Consider the following 9,978-nt stretch of genomic DNA (forward strand, 5'->3'; position numbering starts at 1 on the left):
AATCAACAACAAGTGGGACACAATCATGAAGTGGAACAACATTTATTGGATATTTCAAACTTTTTTAACAAATCAAAAACTGAAAAAGTGGGCGTGCAAAATGATTCAGCCCCTTTACTTTCAGTGCAGCAAACTCTCTCCAGAAGTTCAGTGAGGATCTCTGAATGATCCAATGTTGACCTAAATGACTAATGATGATAAATACAATCCACCTGTGTGTAATCAAGTCTCCGTATAAATGCACCTGCACTGTGATAGTCTCAGAGGTCCGTTAAAAGCGCAGAGAGCATCATGAAGAACAAGGAACACACCAGGCAGGTCCGAGTTACTGTTGTGAAGAAGTTTAAAGCCGGATTTGGATACAAAAAAATTCCCAAGCTTTAAACATCCCAAGGAGCACTGTGCAAGCGATAATATTGAAATGGAAGGAGTATCAGACCACTGCAAATCTACCAAGACCTGGCCGTCCCTCTAAACTTTCAGCTCATACAAGGAGAAGACTGAACAGAGATGCAGCCAAGAGGCCCATGATCACTCTGGATGAACTGCAGAGATCTACAGCTGAGGTGGGAGACTCTGTCCATAAGACAACAATCAGTCGTATATTGCACAAATCTGGCCTTTATGGAAGAGTGGCAAGAAGAAAGCCATTTCTTAAAGATATCCATAAAAAGTGTTGTTTAAAGTTTGCCACAAGCCACCTGGGAGACACACCAAACATGTGGAAGAAGGTGCTGAAACCAAAATTGAACTTTTTGGCAACAATGCAAAACGTTATGTTTGGCGTAAAAGCAACACAGCACATCACCCTGAACACACCATCCCCACTGTCAAACATGGTGGTGGCAGCATCATGGTTTGGGCCTGCTTTTCTTCAGCAGGGACAGGGAAGATGGTTAAAATTGATGGGAAGATGGATGGAGCCAAATACAGGACCATTCTGGAAGAAAACCTGATGGAGTCTGCAAAAGACCTGAGACTGGGACGGAGATTTGTCTTCCAACAAGACAATGATCCAAAACATAAAGCAAAATCTACAATGGAATGGTTAAAAAATAAACATATCCAGGTGTTAGAATGGCCAAGTCAAAGTCCAGACCTGAATCCAATCGAGAATCTGTGGAAAGAACTGAAAACTGCTGTTCACAAATGCTCTCCATCCAACCTCACTGAGCTCGAGCTGTTTTGCAAGGAGGAATGGGAAAACAAATTCAGTCTCTCAATGTGCAAAACTGATAGAGACATACCCCAAGCGACTTACAGCTGTAATCGCAGCAAAAGGTGGCGCTACAAAGTATTAACTTAAGGGGGCTGAATAATTTTGCACGCCCAATTTTTCAGTTTTTGATTTGTTAAAAACGTTTGAAATATCCAATAAATGTCGTTCCACTTCATGATTGTGTCCCACTTGTTGTTGATTCTTCACAAAAAATACAGTTTTATATCTTTATGTTTGAAGCCTGAAATGTGGCAAAAGGTCGCAAAGTTCAAGGGGGCCGAATACTTTCGCAAGGCACTGTACATACACACTGCAGTGTATTACCCTTATACTGTAAATAAGTGAACACATGTTTTAAAGACTGAAAGGCATAACTAGATTGAGAGAAGATAATAAGCACTGTGTCAAATCAGTCAATACCAAAATTAGAACAACTGTTTCGTTTTCCAAAAAACTAACATTTTTGTATATTTATTTACTGGCAGAATTGGAAGGCCAAAAAGATCATCAAGGAAATCAACCACCTGAGCCACTGCCTGTTCACCACGCTACCATCCAGAAGGTGAGGTCAGTACAGGTGCATCAAAACTGGGACCGAGAGACTGATAAACAGCTTCTATCTCAAGGCCATCAGATTGTTAAACAACCATCACTAACACAGAGGCTGCTGCCTACATACAGACTTGAAATCATTGGCCACTTTAATAAATGGATCACTAGTCACTTTAATAATGCCACATGAATATTTACATACTGTATATTACATATCTCATATGTATATACTGTATTTAATACCATCTATTCCATCTTGCCTATTCCGCTCGGTCATCGCTTATCCATGTATGTTTATATTTATTCTTACTCCATCCCTTTAGATTTGTGTGTATTAGGTAGTTGTTGTGGGATTGTTAGATGACTTGTTAGATATTACTGTACTGTCGGAACTAGAAGCACAAGCATTTCACTACACTCGCATTAACATCAGTTAACCATGTGTACATGGCCAATCAAATTTGATTTGATTTGTTATGATTTGACCTATTTGATGAGAAACTAAGGAACAGTGTGCAAAAGCAGACAGACCACTAACTGATCACAGGGACTCTCTCTCTCTTCCTCTGTCCATTTCCTCAATCAAATAGGCCAGAGTAATTGAAAATCCGGGACAATGCAATTTGGACGAAAGAGTAGCTTCAACTAGGGGTCTCCTTCCTGTAGTTCTACCGTGTGTGTATGTGTGTGTGCGTGTGTGTGTGCGTGTGCGTGTGCGTGTGCGTGTGCGTGTGTGTGTGCGTGTGTGTGTGTGTGTGTGTGTGTGTGTGTGTGTGTGTGTGTGTGTGTGTGTGTGTGTGTGCGTGCGTGTGCGTGTGCGTGTGTGTGTGTGTGTGTGTGTGTGTGTGTGTGTGTGTGTGTGTGTGTTCACCTCCCAGTCTGTTTTAAATGAGGAAAGTGTTTTCACAGAGCTTGCTCCTGTAGAGGGGCAGTGGGGAGGAAATTAACTTGAAAGAGGGAGATTCTGCCGACAGGTGATTGAAGCATGTTTAATCAAACACACACATACACACACACAGAGAGACTTTGAGGTGCTTAAAGCCAGATCATGACTCAAACGGAGGCTCCACATTAGACCACATTAGGTCCTGACACACAACCCCTGTTGGTGCACTGACTGAGGTACCTCTCACAATCGATTACAAACCTGTTTATCCACATGTATACAGGATTTCTGTTTATATGAAACAACTAAAACACAATCTCTACTCCGGGTTCAAAATAAAATACATTGTTGTATGAAAATAAATAAATAAAAAGTAAATACCAAGTTCAACTGCATGCAACCTGTGCAAAACATATTGTACATTATTTTAATAATAAGAGATGAATTTAGTTGATATCCTCTAGAGATTTATTCTGCTTGTAAATGTATACTTATAATGTGCATCTTTAGCCCACTGATGTCTTTAAATATTAGGGCCAAATATGATTGCCACAATTTATTTACCAATTACAATTTGGAAGCTATTATTCTCTGAGGCTGAAGGAGAGGCTTATTAACATAATGACTGCCCTGCTCTGCTATGGTATGCATCACATACAATCATTACCCTTATTAACATAATGACTGCCCTGCTCTGCTATGGTATGCATCACATACAATCATTACCCTTATTAACATAATGACTGCCCTGCTCTGCTATGGTATGCATCACATACAATCATTACCCTTATTAACATAATGACTGCCCTGCTCTGCTATGGTATGCATCACATACAATCATTACCCTTATTAACATAATGACTGCCCTGCTCTGCTATGGTATGCATCACATACAATCATTACCCTTATTAACATAATGACTGCCCTGCTCTGCTATGGTATGCATCACATACAATCATTACCCTTATTAACATAATGACTGCCCTGCTCTGCTATGGTATGCATCACATACAATCATTACCCTTATTAACATAATGACTGCCCTGCTCTGCTATGGTATGCATCACATACAATCATTACCCTTATTAACATAATGACTGCCCTGCTCTGCTATGGTATGCATCACATACAATCATTACCCTTATTAACATAATGACTGCCCTGCTCTGCTATGGTATGCATGACATACAATCATTACCCTTATTAACATAATGACTGCCCTGCTCTGCTATGGTATGCATCACATACAATCATTACCCTTATTAACATAATGACTGCCCTGCTCTGCTATGGTATGCATCACATACAATCATTACCCTTATTAACATAATGACTGCCCTGCTCTGCTATGGTATGCATCACATACAATCATTACCCTTATTAACATAATGACTGCCCTGCTCTGCTATGGTATGCATCACATACAATCATTACCCTTATTAACATAATGACTGCCCTGCTCTGCTATGGTATGCATCACATACAATCATTACCCTTATTAACATAATGACTGCCCTGCTCTGCTATGGTATGCATCACATACAATCATTACCCTTATTAACATAATGACTGCCCTGCTCTGCTATGGTATGCATCACATACAATCATTACCCTTATTAACATAATGACTGCCCTGCTCTGCTATGGTATGCATGACATACAATCATTACCCTTATTAACATAATGACTGCCCTGCTCTGCTATGGTATGCATCACATACAATCATTACCCTTATTAACATAATGACTGCCCTGCTCTGCTATGGTATGCATCACATACAATCATTACCCTTATTAACATAATGACTGCCCTGCTCTGCTATGGTATGCATCACATACAATCATTACCCTTATTAACATAATGACTGCCCTGCTCTGCTATGGTATGCATCACATACAATCATTACCCTTATTAACATAATGACTGCCCTGCTCTGCTATGGTATGCATGACATACAATCATTACCCTTATTAACATAATGACTGCCCTGCTCTGCTATGGTATGCATCACATACAATCATTACCCTTATTAACATAATGACTGCCCTGCTCTGCTATGGTATGCATCACATACAATCATTACCCTTATTAACATAATGACTGCCCTGCTCTGCTATGGTATGCATCACATACAATCATTACCCTTATTAACATAATGACTGCCCTGCTCTGCTATGGTATGCATCACATACAATCATTACCCTTATTAACATAATGACTGCCCTGCTCTGCTATGGTATGCATCACATACAATCATTACCCTTATTAACATAATGACTGCCCTGCTCTGCTATGGTATGCATCACATACAATCATTACCCTTATTAACATAATGACTGCCCTGCTCTGCTATGGTATGCATCACATACAATCATTACCCTTATTAACATAATGACTGCCCTGCTCTGCTATGGTATGCATCACATACAATCATTACCCTTATTAACATAATGACTGCCCTGCTCTGCTATGGTATGCATCACATACAATCATTACCCTTATTAACATAATGACTGCCCTGCTCTGCTATGGTATGCATCACATACAATCATTACCCTCCAATGGCTAACTATGATTATAGCCACCGCTGTTCATAATGTTTAGATGGCACGGAAAAGTGTCATAAATATGCAGGTTGCCGTATAATGTCACGAGTGTTGACCTGGAGGCAGAACTGAGAGATTTCCCCTTAGATAGGCCAGCTGCAAAGAAAAAAAATGTCTATATTGTAAAAATTCATGAAAACAAAAATGAGCTTAGGTTTAGGCATTAGGGTTATTAGTGTGGTTAAGGTTAGGGTTTAGGGTTGGTTAGAAATCATATTGCTTGACTTTGTGGCTGTGCCAGCTAGTGACTTCTCTGCAGAACTACCTCCAGAACAAGATTCATGACGAAAAATGCTAACCTGACATAAATATTGCTATTCTAAAACCTGGCATAATATTTTTAAAATGACTTTGAATTATTTTCCTGTACAGTTATGTAAGACTAAAAGCATGACAATGATATAGATGTGTATGACGTATTGCAGATGCTTAGCACTGTGGTTGTTGTGCATCCAAAATACAGTATATAATATAATAACTATTTGTGGCATGAAAAGCATCTAATTAATATTACAAAGGGGGCCTTCCAAACGTCCTGAATTATGACTGTACTAAAACTACTTCAGACAAATAATTTATGATCTGTTGAATGGCATGTCTAAGCTATAAAATATGGGCAATTATTACTATGGAATTACTAGGCCCACTACAATACAAAAATGTCCTCAAAATCCCCCATGCACACAGGTCTTCCTGGGAACTACAGAAAAGCAGACTTGTGTTTTGTTTGGAAGAGAATGAAAGACCACACCTAGGCCACACCTCCACTTTGACCTGGGGTCAAATATCTGGGTCATTTTCAGCAGAGTTCATCCTTGACAATAAAAATGTATCCATTCATGATAACACAACCAAAAGGCATAATGTATATATACAACTCTTCATTATTCTATAGCCTCGAAGATGGCGTTATATAGGCAACGTTATGAATAGTCCGTCCCCGTCCCCCACCATGCTCCGGGTCAAGCGCCTGAACAGAGGGTTCAGCACTTTTTACATGAGAAGAGCTCAGCACCCTTGTGGGGAGACGGAGAGCCAATCAGATGGCAGATTTGATGTCAACTCAGAGGGAGTCGTCTGGGGAGTTTTACATCCACAATTCAAATTCCAAACCTTGCAATGGAGAGAAAGCCTACTTACTTTCCAATAAATAACCCAGGCGGACAGCGTGATACACAGACACGCCTCGCCTTCGACAGTCATAGCGAATATACTACATGCGCAAACATCGATTGCTAATTAAAATATATACATTTTGAATATGTAATTTGACATATTTGTAATTAAAAACAATATTAATCAATGGGTAACGTTTTAATTTGTCGAGACCCTATACAGCGCGTCCCTACAAATAACGTTTTTCTAGGTGTCTGCAACCACGTCCGCAAGAGGGCGAATCTCCAACATAAAGAATTGTTTTTAATTAAATAATGTAAACGCGTAATATCTTACACAAATAAAGATCTTCAATTAAAATATGTGTGGGAAATAATCAACACACAGTCAAGGTAAATGCATTGCAACGATTTTAACCAAATACATATTAATACTTATAATTGTATTCTGTTTAACGCGCCTTTACGCGCTAAATTATATTGAGTTCCCAAGCCTATTTACGACTAATAGCCTATATTAATTATGTAAAATCTCTGTTGTGAAATATTGCCCGTATCGCACAAATACGTGACTGACAGGCTATTGTTTTTCTCGCAAGAGTCACCTTGAGCAGATCTGAAACCAGCCAGTATTATCTTCTCCAATTACTTTACAGCTAGATTAATATTTAGAAGTGCATTATTCACCGAAAAACATAATATTTATGAAGTCGAGAGGGATTATTAGTTTCTGTGTAATAACACATTTCAACAACTCTACAAACATGACAGGTGTGACTCAGAGTACAGCTGAGTTTGTAAAACTAGTATTTACCTGTGGTCTGCTGATACCTGGCCCTCCGTTTCCAGGACTCATGGACGGGTGATTTCTCTGTTGCCCTGGCCAGCCATGGGTTGTGGAGCCATACTGAGAAGTCATGTCTTTGCCCAGGCCGATGCCATCTTGTTGTTGTGCAGAGGGACTGTTATAGTCTTGATAGCCACTTCCATAACCTCGCATCATTGGACTTGGAGATGTCAGTAATTGGTTTAGTGTCGGGGTGGCCCCGGTAGGATGCTGACTCTGTCCTGGGAATCTCTGAAAGCCCCCAACACTTCCACCAGAACCGCAGGCAGCAGCTCCCATAGCAGCCTTGACATGGCCAGCTGGAGTGTTGCTGCCAGGGCCAATCAGCATGTTACTGCCCTGTCTGGACGGGGACATCATGCCATAGCCCGCGCCACAGTAGCCCTGTCGGTAGCCAGGATAGTGGTTGTAGTGGCTGTTGTGGTACCCTTCTTGGGAGTTGTGCACTGGGTCCATGTTGTTGGGTCCCGAAGAGTGCATCATCCCCATCCCTGTGCTTTGTTGTCCGCCATGTTGATCATAGCAGGGCCCTACTCTGGAAGTGCCATAGTAGTTATTAAACTCGCCGTTTCCTCCCGAGCTCTGGGGCTGGCTGATGATGTTGTTGGTCGTTGGTCCCAAGTTGGAATGTTCATACCTAGCACCCATCCGCTCCCCTGGTTTACAGGTATGATCCCCATCAACTTTATTTAGCATCTGCTGCTCTGACTGGCTCCCCAAAACACCCTCCTTCCCTCCGTGATGGTGATTCTCACTCTCTCCCCTTGTGGCTTGGCTGTTGTTGTTGTTGTTACTTGGTATCTGGCGCTGCTGATGCTGAGGAAACGGGTTAAATTGTGACTGCTGTTGCGGCGGTGTGAGGTGCTGAGGAGGATCTCCGCTCCCAACATTTTTCAGTTTATGGTTCTCTATCAACCCGGTTTCCATCCCCCCCGGAGAGGTCGTCGAATCTGACGAAGTGACGTTATTTCCACTATCCTTCTCCGGTGTGTCAGAATTGTTATTCGGAGAATAAGTTGAATTGACCATGTTGAGCTCATTTCGGTGGTGGTGATCAACATTATTCATTGTGTTAGTCCCATCAACAGCTCCAAGCATTTCTCCAGATCTCGATATATTTCCTCCTCCTGATTTCCCCGAATGTATCTCTTGACCCAAATTGCCAGACAATGTGCTATTCTTATTATTAGTTCATGTCGGTGCTGATGCCACTTGCGCAGCCATTGTCACTTGAACATTTTAGACAGGGACACTGACCGACGCACAGAACACTATCACACAAAAAAATACAGACAGAGGAAAAACACAAGCAGGAAAAAAATATTCAATGGAAAAACGAAGCTATGTTATAGCGCTGTAATGCTTGTAAAAATCGGCGGTGAAATGCGTTGCTGACAGCCGCGGCTTTGGCGCCGTCAATGAGGCTTCATGCTGAAGTTTGTCGTCCGGGTTTAAATGAAACTTTTTTCCTTTCCTCCAACCCGGATATGGGTAAATGCTTGTCTCCCGGAGCCCTTCTGGCCCAGCATGGCATGAGAGAGAGAGAGAGAGAGAGAGAGAGAGAGAGAGAGAGAGAGAGAGAGAGAGAGAGAGAGAGAGAGCAAGCTCCACCAGCTATTATCCACCACCAGGCTCCAACGCGCCTCACATGGAAAACGCGGACTGGATTCTCCAATGTTATCCAGTGAAGGAAAGTCACTGTATAATTTAATATAGAAACAATATTGAATGGTAGCGTTGTATCCGGATGAAACAGTCCTATTGAATAGAGGAATAGCCTACTTAATAGAATACATTTCATTTTATACCATTATGCTGGAATTTAGTAAGCTACCTCTCAGAGAGGCTTGTGTCTTCCAAAGATGAGCAGCTCCATCTTAAATACATGCCTCAATTCCAGATCTGGGTTTGAGTGTCACCTACTCCGCTCCGCTCCCTCTTGGCTCATTCCAGTTTCTGCAGCTCTGAAAGACAGAGACACGCAACCACAGAAGCTGCAGCGCACAATCATGTTGCTATCAGAATAAGTATGTAATCTCACGCTGTAACTACCCCTAACCACAAGCGTTTTCATCATCTTCAGCGGTTATGAGAACATTGTTTTTGAAATATAAGTGACGTCACTGCCCTTGACTATTCGGTCTCTTCATTTTCCTTTGCATATTCTCTCTCATCAGCTTGTTATATTTTGGGTAGAAGCTATGAATTTATCTAATTATTCATTTAACAGATAAAGAAGTGTTGCTCGAACCTAAAATACACAGTGGTGAAAAAAAGTACCCAATTGTCATACTTGAGTAAACGTGAAGATACCTTAATAGAAAATTACTCAAGTAAAAGTGAAAGTCACCCAGTAAAATACTACTTGAGTAAAAGTCTAAAAGTAATTGGTTTTAAATATACTTAAGTATAAAAGGTAAACGTCATTGCAAAAATATACTTGAGTGTTTATAGTAAAAATACAAGTATAAATAATTTCAAATGTCCTTATATTAAGCAAACCAGGCCGCAACATTTTCTTGATTTTTGAATTCACCGATAGCCAGGGGCACACTTCAACACTCAAACATAATTTACAAACGAAGCGTTTGTGTTTAGTGAGTCCGCCAGATAGTGTCAGTAGGGATGACCAGGCATGTTGTCTGGCCAAGTACTTGAATTGTACCATGTTCCTGTCCTGCTAAGCATTCAAAATGTAATGAGTACTTTTGGGTGTTCAGGGAAAATGTTTGGAGTAAAAAGTACATTATTAA

General features: G+C 40.8%; 1 protein-coding gene across 1 annotated transcript in view; it reads right to left on the reverse strand.

Annotated features, from left to right (window-relative positions):
* The window catches only part of LOC124001207 (AT-rich interactive domain-containing protein 1B-like), a 350,643-nt gene extending 341,908 nt beyond the window's left edge, over window positions 1-8,735 (reverse strand). The window contains 1 exon segment of the mRNA XM_046307830.1: window positions 7,193-8,735. Within this exon segment, the coding sequence (XP_046163786.1) occupies window positions 7,193-8,323 (1,131 nt within the window). The 5' untranslated portion in view covers window positions 8,324-8,735.
* Between the last annotated feature and the right edge of the window lie 1,243 nt (window positions 8,736-9,978).

Source organism: Oncorhynchus gorbuscha, linkage group LG17 (genome assembly GCF_021184085.1).
Source record: "Oncorhynchus gorbuscha isolate QuinsamMale2020 ecotype Even-year linkage group LG17, OgorEven_v1.0, whole genome shotgun sequence".
Lineage (NCBI taxonomy): Eukaryota > Metazoa > Chordata > Actinopteri > Salmoniformes > Salmonidae > Oncorhynchus > Oncorhynchus gorbuscha.